Source organism: Amphiprion ocellaris, chromosome 19 (assembly GCF_022539595.1).
Source record: "Amphiprion ocellaris isolate individual 3 ecotype Okinawa chromosome 19, ASM2253959v1, whole genome shotgun sequence".
NCBI lineage: Eukaryota > Metazoa > Chordata > Actinopteri > Pomacentridae > Amphiprion > Amphiprion ocellaris.
The window spans coordinates 7,238,372-7,264,385 of NC_072784.1; the positions used below are offsets into that span (position 1 = coordinate 7,238,372).

At 41.1% G+C, this 26,014-nt stretch overlaps 1 protein-coding gene and 1 long non-coding RNA gene across 3 annotated transcripts in view; one reads left to right on the top strand and one right to left on the bottom strand.

The window, feature by feature from the left end:
* LOC111580806 (uncharacterized) overlaps window positions 1-13,788 on the bottom strand; it is a 31,841-nt gene extending 18,053 nt beyond the window's left edge. Inside the window, exon 1 of the long non-coding RNA XR_002747197.3 lies at window positions 13,520-13,788. This is a non-coding gene — a long non-coding RNA (uncharacterized LOC111580806). The remainder of the gene's footprint in view (window positions 1-13,519) is intronic.
* Window positions 13,789-15,525: 1,737 nt separating this feature from the next.
* Window positions 15,526-23,377, top strand: sox10 (SRY-box transcription factor 10). Of its 2 annotated transcripts, none has more exons than XM_023288722.3 (4): window positions 15,526-15,681; window positions 17,912-18,725; window positions 20,069-20,337; window positions 20,496-23,377. In XM_023288722.3, the coding sequence occupies exons 2-4, from the start codon at window positions 18,292-18,294 to the stop codon at window positions 21,293-21,295; spliced, it is 1,503 nt and encodes a 500-aa protein (XP_023144490.1). In that variant the 5' UTR covers window positions 15,526-15,681; window positions 17,912-18,291; the 3' UTR covers window positions 21,296-23,377. The 2 variants fall into 2 exon arrangements, with proteins under 2 accessions (XP_023144490.1, XP_023144491.1); XM_023288723.3 differs by having other exon boundaries at window positions 20,069-20,229.
* The last annotated feature ends 2,637 nt before the right edge of the window (window positions 23,378-26,014 follow it).

The following is a 26,014-nucleotide window of genomic DNA, read 5'->3' on the forward strand; positions in this document are numbered from 1 at the left end:
TTTTACTTTTTGATCAAAACGACAAAAATCTGACAAAAAAGACAAAAAAAGACAAAAAAACAACAAAAACAAGACAAAATATTGCTAAAATGAGACAAACAACACGAAATAAAACAAAAAAGAGACAAAATTTGACAAAACAAGTTACAAAGGGACAAAAAAATGGACACAAACGAGACAAAAAAACGACAAAAGCGAGAAACAAAATGACAAAAAAATTGACAAATACCACAAGCCAGGCAAAAAAAACACAAAACGACAAAATTATAATAAAATATAATAAAAGTATAATAAAAATACACAAAGCTACAAATAAAGTGAAACACCAAATGATAAAATCAAGACAAAAAACACAAGCGAGACAAAAAGGAAAAACAAAACGACAAAAACGAGAAACAAAACAACAAAAACAAGACAAAATATTTCAAACATGAGACACAAAACGACAAAAGAACAATGAATAATACAGTATTTTACTTTATGATCAAAACAACTTGTCATGGTGTAGGAATTATTTTAAATTTACACTTTTACAAATTTACAATTTGCAGTTAATGTCTTCTCTGTAATTTTAACACTGCAAAGTCCCGTGGGCCGGATTGGACCCTCTGGAGGGCCGGTTTTGGCCCGCGGGCTGCATGTTTGGCACCCTTGTCTTAGACTCTCTTTTTTATTCGTCTGTCTTCCTTTTTTGGGTTTATTTTACAGTGTAGGCAGTTGTTGGAACTGCTGGAATAGTAACTTTTACTGCAGGATTTTCCAGTATTTTCCTCACTGAATGTTTCTAAATGCTTTCAAAAGCACCTTTCAAAGACTATGATGTGCATAGGTCCAAGCCTGTATTTCAATAAACATCCTATTTTGCAAGGCATTGAGTGGCCAAATTCCCCAACTGGATCTTTCCCTAATTACATATCCTCCATCCCTGTGTGTCTGTCTGAAGCCATTCCCATGCCCATGAATCCTGACGGCAAAAAACAGCCCACTTGTTGGACCTCTGAACCTCAAGGGGCATTTCTGTCGGTGGAAGAAAAGATGAAAAGAGGGGAACGAGGATGAAGGGGCAAGCTGCTCGGTAACCTCAGGCCTCGAGGCTATCAGCTTTTCATTAGCGAGTCAGTGAGTGAGTGAATGAGTGTGATCGGTGGCGTGGTAAAAGAGGAGAAGTCGTGCTGGGCTACGTCGGTTATTAGGGTGATTTGGGGGCTCCCACTGACTCCTATTGTGCATTGTGTCCAAAGTGAGCATCTGAGGCCCAACAGTGAGCCTTTGTGTGGGACATTTAACTGCCTGTTAGCATGCTAATTACGGGATGTGTGTGTGTGTCTGTCTGTGCCAGCGAGTATCCATCACGTTGTGGTCATTTCCATATATCCATCTCTCTCCTGGGATTCCAGTTCCTCTCTCTTTTCCATCTTTCCTCGAGGCACTAATGCACTGTGTCACTGCCGGACCCCTTTTAAAGCTCTTCACTAGTGTTTACATTTTATTCATTTTTGTCTTTAGTCCTGAATCTGTGTGCTCCTACTGTCTTGTTGTGTCTTTTTAAAAATGTATTTGCTGTTTCTGATTCTGCCATGCTTGGATCTGTTATGCCTTCACTTCAACATTTAATCATCAGGCCTTTCTCACAGTCTGTGTAGGGCATTATCTTAAGAACATTCACAAAAAAAAAATCACCAAAATCCAGTGAAATTTGCTGGATTTTTGTTGATTTTTTCGTGAATGTTCTTAAGAAACATTTTTAACATTTCTTTTTTTCCACCAAAAAATGTTCAAAGATTTCCCAGAAATGTTCAAAATGTGGACATCAGACGTTTCACTGTGAAAATATATTTTTTTCCACATTTTCAAACTTTAAAACGAGTCAATTTTGACCCTCAGGACAACATAAGGGTTAAATATCTGCCTCTCAGTGAGGTCGAGAAGCATGTGGTTTTCACCCAGCCAATCAGCGAAGATCACACTACGTTACATCACATTACATCGTGGCATTCGACCAATCACCAGAGGCCTGGAACGTATCAAACTTTCTCTTTTCTCCAAAGTTGGAAAAAGATGGACTTGTGGTTCGGTCCTCTTCCACGTTTTCGGTTGAAACGTCAAAACTAACCACTAACTAGTTTACGAAACTCACACATTTTACGGTTGAGCAGTTGTGCTAAGTGATGATATATACATTTCTTGGAATGTTTTTTATTTTGTTTTTTTTTTAAACCATTAACAGGCAAGGAACCATATATGGTAACATCAATGACGTTGAATTTCAACATGAAAATTTAAATTTTGAAAAATGTCACAAAAGTAAATAAGTCTTATATCCTCCAATAACACTCTAGGGTTGAATTTCAAAGTATTTCAATGAGTGTCCTTAAAAGAGTTAAGCCCACTGCCTTTATCACCATCCTTTTCTCCCTATTTGCTGCAGCTCAAGCACACCAGCTCACCTGAAACTCTGCTCAAACACTGTAAAATCACTCTCAAAAGCAAGCTGTAATGTTGGAGGGAAAATACTGGAGGAGGAATAATGACACAGAAAGCCCCACCCTGCAGACTGACATGATTAGTTCCTGAAGTTTATGTATGAAATCCTGAAAGTGTTTGTGAGACGGTCATTGGGTAGGAAATACTCAGAAATGGCTGCTTATTTTGCTCGTGATGCATCATCTGGAATTTGAAAAACACCACATGGACATGTTCACAGGGGAAAAAACACACAGGTCAGAAACTAAATGTTCATCGCTCACGCTAATTTAAACTGGGCATGCGTCACGATTTGCAGCAGTTTAGAAGCAGCACTTCCAAAACAGCAATGTGACCCAGAAACAGCAGCTTCATCTGTACTCACGCACTAACTTTTGACTGTTGTAGGAAGAAAACAAAGGTGGACACAAAACAGAAACAGCTGCATAATGTGATATGGTCCAACTCCATAACATCAGAAATGACAAACTCACAATTAGAGCTCATTTGGACCAGCATATGGTACTTTGCTGGTCATAAATATGCACTCTGCTTATCGGTTTTATTTTATATGTTTGGAGTGTACCAACCCTCAGATCGGTGCAGATCCGAGGCTGGGGGAGTCTTCCTCCACTCCTGGGTTGTTGTTTTTTTTTAAATCAGGTTTGTGGTGACAGAGAAACCAATTGCACTTATTTTTTCATTTTTCATTTAAGTTTTCTACTGCGACAGCCTCCACGGTCCGACTACAATCTTTGTTTTAGCTGCCTTTTTCCTTTTTACAAAAACACAAAAATATTCCTGACAGAGTTAAATTTGCCCAAAATGACCTGAAACTTGCCTAGAATCAGTTTAAATCTTTTAAAAAATGCTTTTCAATTGTTTAAATTGACTCAAAATGGCCAAAAATGCCTTGAATCGTGTCCAAGATCAGTTAAATTTGCCTAAAATGCTGTCCAAAAGTAGTCAAAAACTGTCTAAAATGACTTTAAACTTGTCCAAAAGTTGTTAAAAAACTGTCTAAAATGCTTTGAAACTTGTCCAAAATGACTCAAAAATATTCCTAAGAGTTAAATTTGCCCCAAATGACCTGAAACTTGCCTAAAATTAGTTTAAATCTGTTTAAAATGCTTTTAAAGTTGTTTAAATTGACTCAAAATTGCCAAAAATGGCCTAAAATGCTAAAAACTTGTCCAAAAGTAGTCAAAAACTGTCTATAATGTTTTAAAACTTGCCCAAAATGACTCAAAAATATTCATAACAGAGTTAAATTTTCCTACAATGACCTGAAACTTGGTCATTTTTCGAGTTTTTAAGCTTGATTTGTTATCTACAGAACATCAGATCTTTGGTTGTTTTTCTGTTGAGCACCTATAGGTGGACCGTTTGTGGATCTGTGTATGCATGTAAACAGCTGAGTGTGCAGCACACATATCCGATTCCCATTTCTCCATCTAGTTGGTGCATCTTTTATATGTTTCAGCTAAGTGTGTGTGTTTGTGTGCATGTGGACACCCATGTGAACTTCCATGTGTGTGTGTCGGTCTATGCGAGCAGCTGTAGGCCCTGCGTTTGAACTCTCGCTCACATGGGCTGAGTGAGGGAGGGCCGCAGGGTGAGAAGGCGATAGGAGAGGGGACTGATGCCCGACAAACTCGCCATCTCCCTCTCCCCTTTCATCTCCCTCTCCCAGCGTCAAACAACGGACCCTTTCATTCAGGCAGCTTTGCAGCCAGCCACCCCCAGACCCTCGAGGCCCCCTCCCGTTCACGCTGCTTAATTCAATGTTCCGAGAAAAACTCATGATTGGAAAATGACTTTTTTTATCCTCCTTCTTTTTCATATCTCCTCTTGAGAAGCATCACCCCTCTTCCTCCTCTCCCTAACTCTGGTTTTCCCTCTTGCATCAAAACAAGTTATGGTCCAATAAGCCTAAAAAAGGGGGAAATCCAGATCATGTCCGCTCTCAGAACTGGACAACACAGTGACGGTGAAAGGTGCTTCCAATAAGCCCTCAGTGACTGATACTAGTAAGATACCAAAACCTTCTGAAATCATGTTGTTCTGCTTTGAATGAAATAATTAGGCAGCCTCGGAAAATGGAAAATGTAAAGATGCGCGATACTCTGACCAACTTTTCAATAGAACAGTGACAAAATGATGGAAAAAAATAGCTTGAAAGTGACCTACTTCCTCTCCAGCTGTGATGCTAACCAGATGTACCCAACAAAACAATCTTATTAAGAAATTTCTAGCCCACTTGTATGTATGACTAATCAGGAAAAACTGCCTTAAAGCAATGATTACCCTGTTTGTTCTTATTCAAGACTATCCATATTGGTACAGAAAGATACAACCACGAATGAAGCATTATCAAACCTTGAGTTGACAACAATGACCAAAGCTGGGAAGTTTCCGCTGAAAAGACGGCAAATGCCAGCTAAATCCAATGCAGTCTAATATAACAGCGCTGCAATGAAATCTACTTTCATGAAAGAATGTCCAATTTATGTTCAAGCTGCTTGGGAGAGGCAATAATTCAACTTTATGGGGATTTTGAGGTTGTAAAACCGTCCCAGTGCGAGCTGAAGGTCGTGGCTTGATGAAGTCTGAGGTTCCCAAACCGGATGCCCTCCTCACCCCGGTTGCACCTCAGGATCCCACCCATGACTATGACAAACAGGATGGGAGACAAGGAGCAACCTTTTCGTAGTCCAACACCCACTGAAAAATGTGTCTGACTTTGTGCCAAAAATTTGAAAGCAGTTCTCGTTTTAGTTTTTCAAAGACTGGATAGCTCATAGTAATGGCCTTGTACACCCTATAGGATTCTCTAGTGGACGAAGTTGTTGGCTTTCGCCAAATCCTCAAAATAGTGGATGAAATGGATGGTCAAACTCTAATGACGTCTTCAGCAACTCCATGAGGGTATGGAGCTAGTCCACTGTTTTTCTGGAATGGGTCTCTGAAACCAGTGGATTGCTCCATCTGGGTTGGAGTTGAGTTGCTGCCCCAAACAAAGAAATTTAAGTATCTCCAGATTTTGTTCAAGAGTGACACGAAAATGGAGAGTGAGATGGACAGATAGCTTGGTGCAACGTCAGTAGTGATGCAGGCATTTCTTCCGGACTAAAGGCAGTGGAGGACAAGAAGGCAAAGCTTTTAATTTACCAGCTGATCTGTGCTCCAACCCTCACTAGCCATTGTTAAACTAAAATGAGGACAGATTCAGCAACTCCACAGCTTATTTCTTGCCTCAAATGCTTTCAGAAAAGTTTTTCACTGAACTGTTTTCAGAATACAAGAGAAAGCTTTGCGACCGAGCCGCCATGTTGGTCTGACGCCTCTACAGGACTTGAAGGTAAAGCACCTGTCATGAACTGCTAGTGTCCTGCTACTGACACGCCTATCACATGTGCGATATTGGGAAATAGACTGTTCCCTACCATTAGAGATAAGTTGAGGAGCTTGGACATTCGGAGGCAGCTTCAATGAGAATTCCTGCGTCTTTGCATCAAAAAGAACCAGCTGAGGTGATTTGGGAATCTCTTGTGCGCCTTGCTACAAAGGTTTTCTTTGCACATTGAACTGGGAGGAGACCCCAGGGTAGACCAAGAACTTGCTGAGGTGTTTACATATCTCAGCTGGCCTGGGAACAGCTCGGGATCCCTAAGGAGGAACAGGAAAACTTTGTTGCTACGTGTTGCCACTCCTGCCCATACAAGTGAAAGAAAATGGACTTATGGAGGCTGTAGTTTGAGAGGGTAGGCTAAATATTAACTCTCGTGTCGTCCTGCGGGTCAAAATTGACCCGTTTTAAAGTTTGAACATGTGGAGAAAAAAAAATTCACAGTGAAACTTCTGATGTCCACATTTTCAACATTTTTGGGAAATCTTTGAACATTTTTTGGTGGAAAAAAAGAAATGTTAAAAATGTTTCTTAAGAACATTCACAAAAAATCAACCAAAATCCAGAATTTTCTCAGTCAAACTCACAGGATTATACGATAAAAGCAGGGTAACTGAGTAAATGTACTTTCCAAGAAGTATGTCACAATTTGTTGTGCTCAGCCACCAGGATGTCAAGCTGGATTAATTGTTTGATAAGAATTTAGTTTTGTGACCAGGGGGGAAACAGTCTGTTCATTAAAACTGAACAGAGAAGCACATCATCGCTGTGTGATGATGTCCCAAACAGCAACCAGCCAGACATGCAGCAGAAGCATTCAAACAAAGGAAAGCCTTGTTCCCATCTGAATTCTTGAACATCATTTTCTACATTTTCCTGCAAATGACTCAATCTCCACATCCCTCGCCTCTCATTCCGCCCAATTATCATTTTTCAAGCATGTCCCCTCGTCCTACATCCTACATGGGCTGTTTGGGAGTTTCCAAATTATGCCATGAAATCTGTGTATATGTATAGGGATGTGTGTGCCAAGAAAAAAAATGAAAAAACACACATATTTTATCTATCTTCAAGGACAAAAACAAATAATGTCACTGATTTTGCTTTGAGAAAGAGGCCAAGGACAGTTGCAAGTGACACAAGGCACCATTGAGGTTTCTCTTTCTGTTATTCCTCCTGCATCATCCCTCCTTTTTCCCCTTTTGCTTCTTGTTGCAGTCACAGCTGCAGCCGGACCGAGCAACTCCCAGTTGTACGAGCTGCTCTTGGTTGCCACAAAAGGGTGTAAAGCTTATCTGCTGCTCGGTACATCTGTAGCTAAACGTATGTAAAACAGTAAAACTACAGCTTTTCTGGCATAATAAATCATTGTAAAGACGTTCTTCTAAATTATTATTGAAATTCTTTTCATCAAACAGGCATTTACTTTGTCCGTCATCATGGCTTTGACAGCAATCCCATTACTCTAAAATTCTGCAACTGTATTTTGATTTTCTGATATAAAGTGTCAAAAACTAGATATAAAGTCACCAAACTGTCAAAAACCTGGAAAAAAACATGGCTACAATGAAACAAAACAGTGAAAAATTGGATAAAGTAGTGCCTAAAGTGTCAAAAACTGCATATTAAATCACCAAATGGTCAAAAACCTGGATATTAAAACATCACAACATTAAAAAAACATGACTACAATGACACAAAACAGTGAAAAATTGGATAAATCAGTGCTTAAAGTGTCAAACAAATGGATATTAAGTCACTAAACTGTCAAAAACATGGATATTAACACATCACAACATTAAAAAACATGGCTACAATCACACAAAATGGTGAACAATTGGATAGATTAGTGCCTAAATTGTCAGCAACTGGATATGAAGTCACAAAACTGTCAAAAACTGAATATTGACACATCACAGCATTAAAAAACATGGCTACGACGACACAAAACAGTGGAAAAATTGGATAAATTAGTGCCTAAAGTGTCAAAAACTGGATATTAAGACACTAAAGTGTTAAACACTGGAAACTAATGCACCAAAGTGTCACAAATGAATCACTAGCAATGCACACTATTGTTATTGTAATAGTCCAACAGAGAAAATGTTCTAAAGCTTTCATTCTTTTCTTGAAAAAAACAACCACTTGGTTAAGCTTATGCCCGCTAACAAGTACTAAGATCCATCTATGTAAATTCTTTATGCCATAAGCTAATTTTGTTGTCCATTGTTGTTTATTTTGTATCATTTAAACCAACAACAATATTCGTCTTAGTTCTTGTAATGGCCATCTGAAAGCAGTGATTTAGAAGTGTCTTGGTAGGGCAGCACGTCTTTAAACTACCTCTTCATATTTCTATTTTTTGAACTTTGAAGCAACAGTGTTTTCTCCTCATACTTGCAGTTTGACCAGAGTCCTGATGTTACCCAGGAGGAGGGACTGTGTTAAATTCTAACTCCAGGCCTTTGTTACAAAAGTCTCATTGTGAAGTAAACACCACAGACAACACGAAAGACTGCAAAATGATCGACTGTGGCCTTGCTCTGCTAAACGTGCACTAATATGTGTCCACTGCAATTCTTAGCTAACGTTTCTACCTGTATACCAACATCGTCTCTACAGCTAAACTGCATTACGTCTTCAAAGAAACACATTTTCTCCCTGAAAGGTAAATTATATAGTAGAAAATGCTTCCAGCTTGAAGAACCCACACAGTAAATATAAGGATGTAGGAGGGGGAGATGGAGGCTTCTGTCAACAGGACTTTCACCCAGGAGACTAGGGCATGCATCTAGTGGATCTACTCTTATTGTCAGTGTCCATATGAGCCATCATGTCCATTCAATGTCTCTGTAAACTCCAGAAAAGCTTTCAAACTAGCTGTTTGTGGATCCAGCTTGAAATCCAGGAGGAGACAATCCACAAAAGAAGCGTTTGTCCAATCAGGTGCAGGTAATGCTTGCATGGTTGTAGTCGGGAGCAACCTGCAATAGTTTCCTGTTTTCTGTCAATCTTCTATCTTGACAGTGTCTAGTCGCACACCCAAAAAGCGTCTAATGCTGGGAAACATGTCCAAAACACCTTTTAAGAATTGATTTTACTTTCACTTGTTGTTTTATTAGGTTTGAGCACTAAAACTACATGATTAGTGTTGGAAAAATATTACATTTTGGGTTAAAATAGTAGTCTTTCACTACATGTTTGAAGCTTCTCCTCCATTTTCTGGGTTTCCAGAGTGATGAGTCCCGCCCATCTAATATATGATTCATTGGCTGAAAAGAGGTGACAGTAAAGGAATAAAATAAATGTCAGAGACCACAAACACACACGTCTGATGAACACACTGGTCTGAATCCCAACTGCCCTCTGAGAGTGAAAATAGAAGGCATGCATCCAGCCAAGTCTGCAAAGTATGTGGAAGGATGATTACAGAATACCAGCAGAGATCAGCCACGGGTAACTAAACCCTCCTTCTCTCCGTCTCACCTGGGACCCTTACCCCAGAACCCCCCTACCCACTCTGACACCGCCACAGCCTTTCCACCCACACCCCACCTCAACCCCCATGTATCAATTTCCTTTAGATGTTCCCTCTCACACAATTGAAGTAACTAGATTCTTTCCTCTGGCTCGCCAGTGGAGATATGAAGCAGAACGCACAATGGGCCATTCATTAAGGTAGCAACACACATACACACACACACACACACAAGTGCACGCACACACACACGCACACTTATGCAGATGCTCATAGGCTCCCATCTCATGTAAACACATTCATATACGCACATAGCGCACTCACACAACATCCCTCCCCAGCTGCAGTGAAAGTTCTTGGCAACTCTTCACACACACACACACACACACACACACACACACACACACACACACACACACACACACACACACACACACACACACACACACACACACACACACACACACACACACACACACACACACACACACACACACACACACACACACACAATCAGTAACTTCAAGAAAGACAAGACAAAAATAAAAGAATAGGAATTTTAGTGGTATGAGCACAAACACAGGATTCACAGGCATTCAAGAAGGGTGAGGCGGGGGGACTGATTTCATTGTAACACAGCTGCTGGATTTGATTAAAAACACAGGATTAAAGGAAAAGATAGTAGAGGGATTATTCATTTTTATTACCTATTTAAAGGTGACTTGATGTTCTGATTGTGGATCAGGATGTTTACCAGTGAATGTGAATGAATGACTGTAAGAGCTCAGTTATATGTCATCAATTTGTTTCATTTTGGATCACACTGGGCTATCTTTGTCACAGAGGAGTGATCTAATGCTTTAAAATAATAAATGTGGGTTCAAACCATAACAGAGTCAGACTGTGAATCCCCGTTGAGTCATTTTATGCTGGACCCGCTCCTCTACCCTCCCTTTAGGGTCGGAAAAATAAATGGGAATCAATCAATATCCTGTTATTATCAGCCCTATTCCAGCTTGAGTTACCCCCCTCCCTCCCAGAAAACAAAATAAGACAGAGTTGATTACATTTGTAATGGCTTAATAACTACTGCGCAGTTAACGGTGCACCGGATCCGACTGCAAGGTTGACTGACCCACTTCAACAGGTGGATGCTGACACACCTGCTTTGTCCTGCACAGGTGCATGCAGGAACAGAGAGAGTGGGTGAAAGAATATTAGATTTTAAAAAAATGTCACAGAGAGAAGACTGAGTCTGCCAGGAACAGAAGGATATAACTTTCAAATACTACAGTGACTCAGAACATGTTAGACCATTTTGCAACTTCACATGTTGAGATTTTATTACTACTTCTGGAATTTCTTTGTACACTGTATAATGACAATAAAGCTTATCTTATCTACTTTACATGATTCCACTAGAAAGATGATTGGATATATATTTTTTAATTTAAGGAAACACGTACTAAGCAGCATGCATGACAATTGGAGCGATTAATCATTTAATTGATTAGTAGTTTTGATTATTGAACTAATCCCCAAATATCTGGATAATCTATTAATGTGCCAATATATAATTGAGTTGTTTTTGAAGTCCATGGGATAAATCTTGCATACATTTTTTTTAAAAGTTAAAAAAACTAATGTTTTTATGTTCATTATGATCATGTCTTCACACATTCCATAATAATATGGAAGTATTAAAAAAGTCAACTAAATAACTTTCGGAATTGGATAACAACCACCTTATAATTAGCTAAACAACAATAAAATGAGCTTTTTCAGAAATAGTTTTGATTGTGTTCTTTTTATTAAGTTGAGATAATCATGACAGATGTTTCTTTTTTGGCAAAATATCAAATTTTATATGGAAAATAACAAATTGTGACCGAGAAATCACTTTCAACTAAGTTCCCCATTACAAAAACACCTCTCAAGGAAGTGTGTTAATTCCAGATCACATGACCTGCTCCACATGATGTCATTTCCTCCTGAAGAAAAGACTGGCCAGACTCCAAGGCTTTCTGAGTTATTTAATATAAAGTAGTGTGTGAGTCAAGTGTGGATTTATGGCATGTCAACAGGTTTACTACAATATTTTTATAAATAACTTTCAATTTAAATTTTACTCAATTGTATATATAATATTTAGAAGAATCTTTCTGTAAAAATCCCATGTGGTGTTTGGTTATAGGCAGCCATGTTGATTTTAGGCCTGAAAACAGCAAAAATGTCAACTATGATACAAAAAGTCCCACAATTATATATTGACCCTAATCAGTTTGAATAATTTCAATAAATGTGAATGTTTCTGGTTTTCTTAGTACAATGAATATCTTTGTAACATGAACAAAATATCTGATCAACATTTTTCCATCATTTTCTGACATTTTATTGACCAAACAACTAATTGATTAATTAAAACAATAATCATCAGATTAATCAACAATTACAATAATAATTAGTTGCAGCTCTAATGAAAATAAACTCTTATAAATACTTTGCTTGTGACCACTTCATGTTCAGTCCTGGCTAAACTTTAATGATAAATCGAACATCATTTACTCTAAATCTAGTGTGTTCCACCATTTTTGGTAAAGTTGTTAGATTTTTTTTACATTGTGTATTTTTGAAATGGTTGACTTTATAGAGAGTGACATCAAAGATCAGGTAGTAGTGAGCAGTCATTTTAGCATCTACCTCTGCACAATTTGAGTTTTATAATTATTTAAACCTACTTTTCCCCCGTAGTTTTCAGTTTTTGAGTTAGTTTTTGAGTCTGTTCGCCCTCTGGAGGTACATGGTGAGTCTGTAATTGGCACAGGAATCAAGTTTAAGCCCTGATTCATGCTAAGATGATGGTGATTTCTGTTTGGCCTGGAGCTGATGGGGGTGAGAATCCTCATTCTCATGGTCACAGGACTGCATGTTATGTCTCAGGCAGATGTTTTAACACTCATCCAGACTGCTGACCTTTAGTTGTCACCATGAGAGTCGTTCATGTGTCACAGAAACAGCTACACCATACATCATCTTAGTCACATGGCAGGGAGAGATTGTGTCATTTTGTTTCATTTTCACTGTCAGTTTGTGTACATATTCCTCTCTGCGTTCGTGCAACTAAAGTCCATCTTTATTTTTTGTGTTCTTTGTGTATGTTGTAAAACTCTGGCAAAGTAGTCCAGTCAATAATAGAGCAGCAAAATATTTTCTACAAGCAGAACTACATCAATTTGATTTATCCTCAGCAGGTTTCTATCCGTACACTGAAACCGAATTATCCATATATCCAAGTAAGTACAAAAGCAGAGCTAGCAATGTCATGGGTTTTCCCCACTGATATGACAAATTATAGAATCAAAGTAAAACTTCCAGCTGTTCTATGAACCATTAACTGCTTTAGGATCAATAAATAAATTTGAAAAACAGCTAAAAAAAAAAAGTCTGAAGTTTTGTACTATTTGATGGAAAAAAAACTCATCCGAGGTTTTGTGTAATGCAGTATTTTAATATTTTAAAGCAAATTTAGATTTTTTCAAAACATTTTTCTAATTTAAAAAAAGTGTGAGGCTACTTTAGCAATAAAGAATGTCATCATTTAAGCACAAAACATTCCAACCAGCTGTAGATTGAGCTTTTTGACATTGAACAGGTTTTTGCTGCAATACATAAACATAAGAAAATAACCATCTTAAGTAATAAAATGCCTCAGAATGATTAGCTTTATCTTTCCAAGCTTTATCAAAGACAGAAAACTCCAAAAGCTCACATTTAATTACACAATAAACAATTCATTTATCTCTTTAGTTAATTTAATTTCTCTCCGAACGAAGTGCAGACTGTCAGGTATCCAGAGGCAACGATTTCAGATCAAGAGTGGTAAGAAAAATAAGAATAAAAATAAGAATAAAGTAATAAATTCAATCTTCGATTTCTCCATAAAATCAGCATCTAGAAATTCTCTCAGTAGCGACAAAAATCTGACGGGCAGAGCAGTTGGTATTTATTGCCCAAACATAAAATTCGATGCGTAATTTCAGCCATTTCTCTCACGCATGTCGTGTCCATAAACGCGTATTTCCGTCTCACCTAAACGCCTTCGCCACTCTGCTGGGCCGCTGCTCTCACCATCACCAACCTCACAAAAACACACAAGCCAGAACACTCACTTCCAACCCAGGCCGGGCCGCAGATCCTCAGCTGCCCAGCGGGACATCAATCCCCGGTGTGGCTCTGGAGGTCCCCGGCTCACACCTCCAGGAGCCGGACAGTCCCAGCGCCAGTCCCCGGGTTGTACCGCCGCGCTCCTGGAGCATTTCCCCCCCACTGCACTACTATATGTCAGACTTTAAGACTGGGACAAAGAGTGGCGGTTCAGGGGAAGACACAAGCCTTTTCACTATTTTCTTTTTTCATATGCACAGAACTGCTTTTTGTTCCCCAGATTTTTCATCTAAGGGGGAAGGGGGGGCGCTGCTCGTTTTGATCACATGATTACAATTCACCTGAGATAGAAAGAAAGAAAGAAAGAAAGAACAAAGGGCGCAAAGAAAGGAGGGGAGGCAGAGAGTCGGACACAGAGATGCACTCATGGTTAGGATTCTCTTATCACAGTCAACAGTAGAAAAGTGGTGATTTTTGGATCGGAGGCCAGGGCGTCGCACGGCGGGGATACAAGGAGTCATTGTTGTTGGGAACAGCGCTGGTGTTTGTGTCCGTGCGGCCCATAATGTCCCCTCTCGTCTCTCCTTTCTGTGTACCAGCACTGTTTGGTTTGAAGCGCTGATGCAGTTATAAAACTAACACATTGGTGCGAAGAGGCGCGATGTCCGATAACACATTCACACACAAAACACACACTGCATGGGCCTTTAATCGATTCCAACACACCTATGATAGACCGATAACTAGAAGTGGATAAACCAGCAGCTACAGATAAATCTAGCGTATTTTCAGCATGTATCCTTTAATATTGGGTCTTTTTAAACCCTAATCTATTTCAGAATATTTGGAGACATATTCGGAGTTACAAATATTATATTATTTCTAATGTATCAGTGAGTCAGCAGCATTTTATTGATGCTGCAGGTTGAATGTCGTTCTCATACAATGACAATGACATTCTGATACTGATTCTGAAATAGACACAAAACAACAATGAAGAGACGTGAAACTATCAAAAATAGACACAAAAGCACAACAAAGATGTGTGAAACAACAGCAAAGAGACATTAAACAACCCTAAAAAGACAATAAACAACCACAGGAGTTGCAAGACGACAGCAGAAAGACAAAAAAATGATCACAAAGAGACAGAAAACTATCACAAAGAGATGCAAAACAAAAACACACGTTTACATTTTTGCACAAATTTACCTAACATGAGTCTTACATTGCAATGTACCTAAACCTAAATGTTCTTTCAAATGAAACCTTCTATTTATGTCTTTAAAGCATTTTACGCACATAATATTTATGTGCGTAAAATCTGACATTTCTCAGTGGAACAGCACAGAGCGCATGTTTGGTTAAATTAGGCCTCCATCTTCATGTTCTGAAATCAAACCGTTTCACTGATTTGTCAAAGGTAACGTGAGGACATTTCTTTCTCAGCTGATATAATACCAAAGAAATTGATTAAACTTGAGAAGCTCTCGGCGCTGCACGCTTCATTCGTGGCCTTTTTGCGCACATGGACGTTTAATTTCACGTGTAGATGCTGCAGCCTGCATGAAATTCTGGTGTATGTTAAGGAAAATAAAAACTGCAAATGCCATTAATTGGATTCCCTGAGTAGTTAAGGAGCAAACAAGGCGGTGTGTGGAACAGTGGCATGAACTATACCATAGAGAACATGCGTTGGGTTCTTATAATGTCAGAGGGTGTTAATGGGCAAAAGGAGAAAAACGTGTGTTTAACTGTTGTGTTGGAAATTATTAGCGTAAAATTAAGTGTGCGTAATTCAGAAGGATTGTAATTAATTCGACTTTAGACAGAAATCGGAGAGAGAGAGAGAGAGAGAGAGAGAGAGAGAGAGAGAGAGAGAGAGAGAGAGAGAGAGAGAGAGAGACTGAATTCCAGCCAATCAGAGGTCTCAGAATCTACATCCTCATATTTGTGCGGCTCCTTTAAGACTTGTCCCCAGCATCTTTTTATTTTTTCCCCTCTGCCTCATACAAGGAGCTCTTTAAGCCCTGCTACCGACACACAGAGCAGGCATTCATTCTCGGGCGGCGCGAGCGAGGGGGCTGGGGAGCGAGCGTCACTTTGGAAACTCGGGAACTCACGGATTCTCGTGCTAAACCGGCGACCTCCTTTTCTCATTACTGAAGTAAGACTCTTAGCATTTCCAACTCTTTCCTTTCTGCTGCTGGCTACTCTCACTCTGCGATGATTGTTTCTGTTCACCGAGATCCCAAAAGACGAACTTCAGAATTAGAAATGATCCCTAATCTTAATTTATTCACAGTGATCGTTAGGATGAGGATGATTATTCACTTTTTCTGGACTCGTGAGCTGTTAGGGATTTGGTTCTGTAGGCTTCTGGTTCTAAATTTTGTACACTCTGGAACATCGTTAATGCCAGTTGGGATGTTTCAGCTATCCAGGGCTGTGCGTAAAACCACCTGGGAATATGGTTTTTGTTGCTTTAAAATGAAACAAATGATATTTTCAGCACTTAAACAGTGCAAAATTCAGTATACAGCTACAGTTTTTTTACACTTTAGGTGTGATGATCATAAAAAACAATCCCCTCGTTAATGATGTAGCTCTGCAGTGCAACAAGTGCTCCTGTTAACTGATGCGCAACAGTTCTATATGTCACTGATCATTGTTTGTTTTTTCTTGGCAAAGTATTTTAAATAATTTTTTCCCTCTTCAGTAGAAGAACTGGGGTGTCTGATTACTTTGATTTAATCAAGGAAACAATATGGAAGAAGGGAGTTTGTAGAAGTTGCAGGAGACCGTGAAACAACTAAAGTTACATTAATGATAAAATAACTTCAAGATTTTGTGCACTTTTTTTAAAAAAATGTATTTTGTCCTGTTAAACTGGAGCTTTGTGGATTAATCTGTTACAAACACAACTGAAAAAGCAACCAAACAAGCAAATTTAGGCCAACTTATTGGCAAGTCAGGCGGTGATAATGAGTTCACATCGCTGAAACTCATCGGGCTTTACGCGCTGTATAATGTGCGTAAATTAGCAGTGCGCAAAGAGTGTGTGAAAGACACTTCGACTGGATGTTATCAGATGATAAATCCAATGACACTTGTTGCAGAATGATGTAGCTGTTCAGTGGACAGACGAAACAATGAATTTGACATTCACGTTTCTGTTGTTTTGAGGCGCAATCTGCAAGACAGAAAGCACATTTGATGATTTCTGTGGTCAGCGACGAAAGGACATTATCCCCACTCTTTCAAGGGATTCTCCATGATTGCGTTTTCTTTCTAGTTTCAAGCGCAAACGCAGCCAACGCGCGCAATTAGGCTTTTGCGCAGTGAGACCTTTTGACAGGCGGCGGAGCGGCCCTGCTGACCAGGTGGCAAGCGAATAACAAACTGCGTCTCGGACAGATGGCGATGCTTTACCCGCCCCTCCACGGGAAATAAATACGATTCCTCACATCCACTCAATGTTAATTAAAAGCTGGTTTTCGAAACACGTTTATTTGGAGTAACATGAGACACAATCTTGTAATTTAATGCCCGGTGCATCTGTTAAATGATCGATTTGGATTTAAAAAAAAAGGATGCATGGCTAGACGGTCAGTAAAAGACCAACATAGAAACTGCTAAGCTTGATATTAAAAATTGAACATTTTCCTTAAATGTAATTGCGGGATAACACGTTTCTATTTACATACAGATTTTAAAATTGACAACCTTTTCCAGGTTCCTAATTTTACTGCATATCGGAGTAGAAAACAAACCAGCGCTTCTGTGCGATGCTGCCTCACGGTAAGTTCGCTGATTTAGGACGTAAAGCTCGTGGCAGGGTGTTGATTTAATGGATATAACAGGGACACGTTTTGCTCCTGCTCCTGTTTAACAAACACACTGTCTCTAATTCGCACACGCGTAGAGGAACGCACGCACATGGAGTTTATGTTTCCAGCGCCAGGTCGTGTTTATCCAAGAACTGCGGAGTATAAATCCGAGGTCTGTTCACCACTTTCTCTCCGGGGAGCTTGGAATAACTGCTAAATCTTAAACAGTAGCTTGTTTAGGGGGGTGAAGCCCTGCAGAGCTACTGAGTTAAACACGACCCCAGCCTCTGCAAATAGGCGCTATGCATATATAGGAAACATGCCCAGAAAGAATGTTTTATGGGATAGATTTAAGTGTGGCAATTATTTCAGTCCCATGTTTTATTTTTGTCATGGAGAGAAAAAAAAGACTCAAAATCAAGCACCATTCTCCCCTGTATGCCCCAATTGCCGCACATTTTCCCTTCAGATAAACCAACAGATAACATTGGTTGCGTAATGAAGCAGGAGCAGTAACTGTACCTCCGGCTCGCTGAAATCATGCTCCTCATCGCTCTGCTGTTTCAGGTCCTCGCTGTTGGATTTCAACTTCGGGACACACGGAGGGGGAGAGAGAAGTCAGGAGGGAAGTGAGACCGGGTGAGTTTGGCGCAGACAGTTGCGCGTTAGCAGGTAAACTGGGGTCCAAGGTGCGCACTGAGCCGCCTATGATACCAACAACACGGATGGAAAGAACTTTAATGTGGAACCCTCACAGAGTTTTGCAACGGAGGCTGAGAGTAGAGACAGACTGGCAGTTTATATTATAACTTAGACGAGAGCGCAGACAGTCAGTCGACACTCCGTGCGCCACTGTAGGGATAAGTAGGAACAGGAGCCCAACAGGTAGCTGAGCATTTAGGAGCAGGCCCTTTCCTGTGCGCACCTGGAGCCTTTTGTGCAGGAGCATGTCGAGAGAAGAGCAGAGCTTTTCAGAAGTCGAGCTCAGTCCGGGGATGTCGGACGACAGTCGCTCCCTGTCGCCGGGTCACTCCTCCGGCGCTACGGGCGGTGGGGACTCGCCTCTCCACGGGCAGCAGCAGCCGCAGCTGGCCGGTCTGGACGACGCGTCGGCGGGCTGCTCGTCCGTCAAATCCGACGACGAGGACGAGCGCTTCCCGGCGGGGATCCGTGAGGCGGTGAGCCAGGTGCTCAACTGCTACGACTGGACCCTCGTGCCCATGCCGGTGCGCGTAAACACCGGGAGCAAGAACAAGCCGCACGTAAAGAGGCCCATGAACGCCTTCATGGTGTGGGCGCAGGCGGCGCGGAGGAAACTGGCGGACCAGCACCCGCACCTGCACAACGCGGAGCTCAGCAAGACCCTGGGGAAGCTGTGGAGGTGAGGACACTCACAGTAGTTACTGGAGGTGGGAAATAGACAGCAGCGGTGTGGAGGCATGCCAGAGAAAATAGACAGCTCAGTATGGAGAGTGGCTCTTTCAAAAAGTCATTAACACGTTCAAGTAAATTAAATAATAAGTCCTAATCATAATTGCTGAAACATAACTGTCCTGTAGGGGCCAGATGTTTGGTGGGTGTAGGGGAAGTAATACAAGATTAGGATGATGAACTATGAATACGAATATTTCCAAAGATAGTGAACAAAAGGAATGTTCTTTGAAATAAGTCATGAGGTGATGGCCAATATGGAGCCTTTTGATGCCAGTGACTTTGACCAGTACCTTCCCCCCAATGGCACCCAGGGGTTGGGCAGAGAGGTGGGGCAGGAGGAGCAGCAACAGGGGGTCTTGCTGAATTTTAGAAAAAATTAACAACAAAAAGTTCCAAATTGCAGATTCAGTCACCTGATCTTTGCCACATTGAACTCAAAGTCCATATCTGTCCCTCTTTGATTCATTTGAGTTTTCTGTTAACTGAATAGAAGTTTTTAGTTGCAGACTCACACTGAGGCAAAGAGATGAGAGCATTTTTTCAACCATTAAAATAACCTTATTTCTTAGTTAATAAATGCACAATATTTTGACATTTCTGATGTTTCCAACCAGAGTTTGGCTGAATTCTTGATTGTGGGGTTAGCTGTTACCCCAACTTCTGTCTGATCATCCAGCATCTACTCTCCAGAATACTCACTATTTCCTGTCAAGAAGGCCAGAGAGGGTAAAATCATTAACCTTGTAAGGATCAGATAATAATTAGATAAAGACTTGACCTTGGGTTCAGTCAGGATTGGCCCAGATAGACGATGAGCAGGGGGGGCTGAGGAAGGTCGGGTCAGTTTCTCATGCCATTCCTGCCAGCAGCAGTAATAGTAGGAGCTCAGTCCCGTGCTTGCAGACAGGATGCAACTTTGGCCTGTGTTATTTCATTACTGTCCAGCAGTTGAAAGCCCCTGGAAGGCATCATTTTAGATGCAGCTGTAGCAAGTGAAGCTATCTGAGAAAAAAAAGGGACAATTTGATATTCTGCTTGAGGAAATGTTCTGTAATCTGTGCATCCAGCTCCTTGATATCACCCTGTTGAGCCTTAAAAGAACAATTTGATTGTTTTATATTTATTTAAACTAAATTTCTACACAGTTTTTGTGACCATCTTGTAGAACATTCTGAATATTACACTGTTGGTTTTTGTTACAGTGCTGCCTAATTTCGACTGGTTTCTGAGCCTTTTTCTACTCTTCACACTTTAAACAAACCAATCCAAAATCCTTTTATTTCATCCGAGGCTTCTCAATGAGAGTGACAAGCGGCCGTTCATTGAGGAGGCGGAGAGGCTGAGGAAGCAGCATAAGAAGGACTATCCCGACTACAAGTACCAGCCACGACGCCGCAAGAATGGAAAGCTTGGTTCCGGTTCAGGAAGTGATGCCGACAGCCATTTGGACGGTGAGGACAGCCACAGCCAGTTCCACTACAAGGGCCTCCACCTGGACGTGGTCCACAATGAGGGAGCCGGGTCCCCTCTGGCAGATGGGCACCACCCTCGTGCTGCAGGTGGGCTGCCGGCTCCCTCGCACTCCCCCCACTGATAGCATCTGTGTCACACTGTTAGATCTGTGTGGATTCCACCTGACAGGATGGCACACAGTCAGGCCATTGTTTAAGTATCTGCAAGGCAAAAGTGGAGTAACGACATTCTTGTGTCTCTACAGGTCAGAGCCACAGTCCTCCCACACCTCCCACCACTCCGAAGACAGAGTCTCAGCCTGGGAAGACAGGGGATGGTAAGAGGGAGGGTGCTGGGAATGGCGGCTCCCGTGGCTCAATGGGAGCAGAAGCGAGCTCAGGTGCTCCGGGATCTGGGAAACCTCACATCGACTTTGGCAATGTGGACATTGGTGAAATAAGTCATGAGGTGATGGCCAATATGGAGCCTTTTGATGTCAATGAGTTTGACCAGTACCTTCCCCCCAACGGGCACCCAGGGGTTGGGCAGAGTGCCGGGGCAGGAGGAGCAGCAACAGCCTCCCCAGCTTCTCCCTACACCTACGGCATCTCCTCAGCTCTGGCAACGGCCAGCGGACACTCAGCGGCCTGGCTCTCCAAGCAGCAGCAGCAGCAGCAGCCACAGCAACACCACGGCTCCCCTCTGGGCTCAGACCACTCGAAGGCTCAGATCAAGAGCGAGTCCGGAGGTGCCGGAGGTCACTTTGCAGAAACAGCCTTGGCAGGTTCCCACGTCACCTACACCCCCCTCAGCCTTCCTCACTACAGTTCTGCCTTCCCCTCACTGGCCTCGAGGGCTCAGTTTGCAGATTACGCTGACCACCAGGCCTCAGGGTCTTACTACGCCCACTCCAGCCAGGCCTCAGGCTTGTACTCTGCCTTTTCTTACATGGGGCCCTCCCAGAGGCCCCTGTACACCGCCATCACTGACCCAGTGAGCGTAACGCAGTCACACAGCCCCACACACTGGGAACAGCCTGTCTACACAACACTGTCGCGGCCATGACAGACAACGAGACCAGAGGGCACCGGTGCAGGTTCAGCCCCAGCGTCAGACCAGAGGAGCAGCAGCAACAACAGCAGCGTCGGTGGTATCAGTGGTGAAGCTGGTCTGGCCAGGGGGGAGTGGGCAGGCACTGGGGGAGTCATCTGGGGAGGCAGGAGGGAAGAAACCCTGTTCTGCTCTTGGCCAGGTGCAAAAATGCCGTCACAGCCCAAGGATGAGCTCCATGTGGTGCTTTTACAGAAGCCACAGTGTAGTAGTCAGAGAGGGTTTTACTTTGGTGATGCAAAGAAAAAAAAACTTCCGTCCACAACACCACCTCAGCAAAGCGTCCGGCACTCCAAACAACACACAAATTCATGGGTGGTGACTTCATGTGTATCGGAGGGGGCATCCTGCGGTGTACAACCCTCTGCTACAGGCCAACAGAGGCACACAGTGCCTGAGAGGGAGACAAATTCATTCTAAATGAGATGTTTTTATAATGCCACAAGAACGGAGTGCCAAACTTTTGTTGGCATTTCGGACAAATATTTTATCCATCAAAAGTTTTTCTGTACATCAATACGCATACATGAGCAATGTGTCCCTGTTTAATTAAAATGATCATGCTGTCTTCACGTAAAATGTCCGTGTACACACAATGAACAGGCATGGAAGACAAATGCCTGTAACCACACTGAAGTCTTTGTTTTTTAAGGTAAAATGTATATTTAGTCAAAAACAGTTTTCATAATGGCTGACTTTTATCAGGATAGTTTTTACAATGTACTTGAATTTGCAAATGTACCTGTATTGATGCATATAGATACTAAATATTTGTTAAAAAAATGACCAAAGTTTTGAGACCAAAACTTCATGTTTACTTTTATTAGAGAAGAAACTGATTTACAAGAGGTTTCTCCCAACGTGACACTCAAAACTACCTTACATTTTGTGGCCAATTAGCTTTTATCTTAGCTGGGACTCATTTGTCCAGGGTGACTTGTTGTAAATTACTTTAAAATTTATTTGTGTCAAAAGCTACTTTTGCCTTTTCTCACAATGGCACTGATGCGTGTGATGATTTTTCATTGGTTTCTGACTCATGAACGATGATCATGATAAAAGACAATTCTATTTATACTCAGATAATCCATTTACATTGACGATGGTCACAGTGTGTCGCTATAGAATACAACTGTTGTTTTAACAAGTGACTGGAATGATATATATTGTATTTTTGCCATTATTATCTTCACTGAATGTCCGCACCGCTGCCTTTTTTTGCTTTTTGCTTGTATGTAATACAAAATGTGTACATAGAACAGTATTCAGTGTGAACAGTCAGACCTTTTGCTTGCAGTTGTGTTACTACAAAAAAATATTTTAAGACATTTACAACATGGATGAAGCCAATACTGAGAAACAGCTGCCAGAGACTGAGCATTTTAACACAACCTAATATTCACTATATAATGTGCCTTGTCCTTAATAACATGTTAAAAACAGATGAAACGGAGGAGTGAGAACCTCCGTTTAAGTCATTTGTTGGTGTCTTTTTCGATTTCTAAACAATTTTTCATGCTGTCTGTTATTTCTCTAATTTGTTTTCTTTATTTCTTAAATATACTTTAAGTATCTTACTCTACAGCTGGAGAGGTTAAAAGAAAACTAGAATTTGCTTCATTTTTATGCACAATATATCCTTGCCGGACACAGATATGAGTACTATACAGGCACCACCGCTTGTTTTACTGCTTAGTTGAAGCTTGAAGTCCTTATTTAGCCATTTACCTCCAAAACAGGAAGCAGAGTTCATCGTACGCGCTTACTGCTTTGTGTGAAATATGCGTAACATTGCTTTGGATTTTACGTTCTTTATTTATATCTGATTGAAGTTTGTGTGCACTGTTGTTTATGTGTGTTAAGAAGAAAACTTACTCTTACTGCCATTTAAGTATTTCATATTTCTCGTCTTGTGTAACTGTCAAGCAGAGCAGCCTCTAAATAACAACAGGAGCGAAAGCCTACACATGTGATGATGACTAATGATGTTTTTTCTCCACTTGAAATAAAGGTCGTATTATTTCTGCCTGAATACAAGTCAGTCTCTTCTAATATTCTCACAATGTAACTAATAATGGAAGCATCTCTGTCTGCTTAATTAATACAGCGCAGTAAAATTAAGAATTTTCGGACTGTCCGAATTTTTAAGCGACAATTTGTCCACTGAAAATGTTCCCATTGTTGTTGGGTTGGCAAAAACCCACCCTCTCATAAATAAAATACACAGAAAAACAAAAGCACATGTCTTCATGGCCTAAAATGACTCAGCCGCTGCTCACATTCTCAGCATAATCTGTTCAGCTAGTGGATAATTCACTTTAGCTGGCAGGGACTCAGCTCTCAGCTACCCCAGTTTGACCATTAGCGGAGGTAAGCTCGACATGAGTGATGGTGACTTGGAGGGGCAGGCAGTGAATGGGACTGTGGTGACAATGTATGACATTACAACAGCAGTGTTGTCATCAGATCCACATTCATGTAGCTCGCAGCTGATTTCAGCAACGGAAAGTTTCCCCTCGACTTGAACTAATGTAGCCTCGGGGGTTACGATTGGTTATGCGTGCCTATATGCATATTTCGGGTTTCTTAGAGTATGCATGTATGTGTGTGTTTCCGTGTGTGTCGCGGGCTAAGCCTGACTCCTAATTCCCTCTCTTTAATCGGCTGTGTGATACTTTGGAAAGACAAAGAGCGCCATTGAAAGGGATCCGAGGGAGGAGGGAAACAGGGCGACGAGAGAGCCTTACCCATAACTGCCTGGCCTGTAGCTTCACCGGGATACAAAGGGACTCTTGCTCTCTGCTCATAGACCCTGCAGTCCTCACTACCCACCCTCCTCCTCACATCCCCCACACTCAACCCATCCACCGAAGAAAAAAAACCCTCCTTTTCAGGTTGGAGCTGTAATGCGAAATCTAAAAAGTGATACAGATAAAATCAAGTGCGTTTTACAGACCAGACTGTCGACACACCCACACACACTTCCAACATAATAATCAAAAGCACTTTTGATGGGTGGAAGGGTTGTGTTTCTATCTCTCCAAAACATGCTGATACATTGAAGGTCAGGTAAAATGTAACTTAGCATTCCATATCACTCAGCTGATCAAGTTCTGCTTATCTCAGCTAGGTCACATTATGACCTCCTGCCTAATATTGTGTTGGTCCCCCTTTTGCTGCCAAAACAGCGCTGACCCGTCAAGGCATGGACTCCACTAGACCCCTGGAAGAAGTTAGCAGCAGATCATTTAAGTCCTGTAAGTTGCCAGGTGGATCCTCCATGGATTGGACTTGGTTGTCCAGGACATCCCACAGATGCTGGATTGGACACCTTCAGGGGTCTAGTGGAGTCCATGCCTCAACAGGTCAGGGCTGTTTTGGGAGCAAAAGGGGGACCAGCACAGTATTATGCTGGTGGTCATAATGTTATGCCTGATCGGTGTATATGTGCCAGAAGATGTTTGCTTCCATGCCAGGCTGCAATGATGCAGTAATTCATGGTTGTAGAGGAGCCCCAACCATGTACTGAGTGTATAAATGAACAAACATTCAAGAAGTTGTTGGACATTTCTGTATTTTAAATCCTTTTTTAAAAAGTAATCTTAGGAAATATTGTAATATCTGGAGATACTAGATTTCTGACTTCATGAACTTCAAGCCATAATCATCAAATTCAAAACAAAAAAGGCTTGAAATATTTCACTTTACGTGTAATGAATTTTTTAGATGCACTAGTCTATATATAGCTTGAAAAGTGTTTATTAACTTTCTAGCAATGCATTTCACTGTCTAGTTTGCAACTTTCCATGTGGCCACGACTTGAGTCCACACCAACATCGTACAGTGGAAGCCACCCTGCTGGACAAACTATGTCATGACACCATATATTTTTCTACATTATGTTCTATAACGATTTAAAAAAATGAAAATCTGCAACTTATGGTGATACAGCTACATCCGTGACAGGCCAATATCAGCTGACCTACATAGTGGTCAGGCTCTAGTTCGTACAGTAATTGGTATACATACCAAAGACTTAGTTGGACGGTTCAACTGTTACACTCAAGAGCAGAAGCATTAGGGGTAAGACTATTTGGATTACAATAACGCATCAGCAAGTAATGACCCAATTAAGTCATACAGTGAACCAATGAATTATAAATAATCCAAGACCACTTGGTTTCGGTGCCATGTAATCTTGAAAGTGAATGAAAACTGTTGGGACACAACAGGTAAAAGAAAACATCTGGAAAAAGACATGTTAGATTGCTATTGTCTTCAAAACTGTGTGAAAGGGTGAAAGTGAATAAATTTAGGAAAGAAATATATTTGGGCATGAAAGCTTGGGAAACGCTAGAATTTTCAATGTATCTGCATAAATATGATCTAAAATATAACTTAGGTCCTAAAAGTAGATAAATTAAAAAAAAATTTAGACCAATTATTATTGGAAATAATCCAGTATTACATATCTGTGAGTCATTCTGGTCATTCAAGTGTTTCAACAGAAGAAGGCTGACTAGTTGGGAGGTGCAGGTATTTATTTTCACCCACAACTTAAATGACTCAAGAAGTAAATGATTGTGAAACTGTCTGGGGTGGGTTCTGAGGACTATAAATGCCTTTTCAGTGGTGTTAGAGACTACATCCCCTGTTGAGAGATAACTGCTCCAG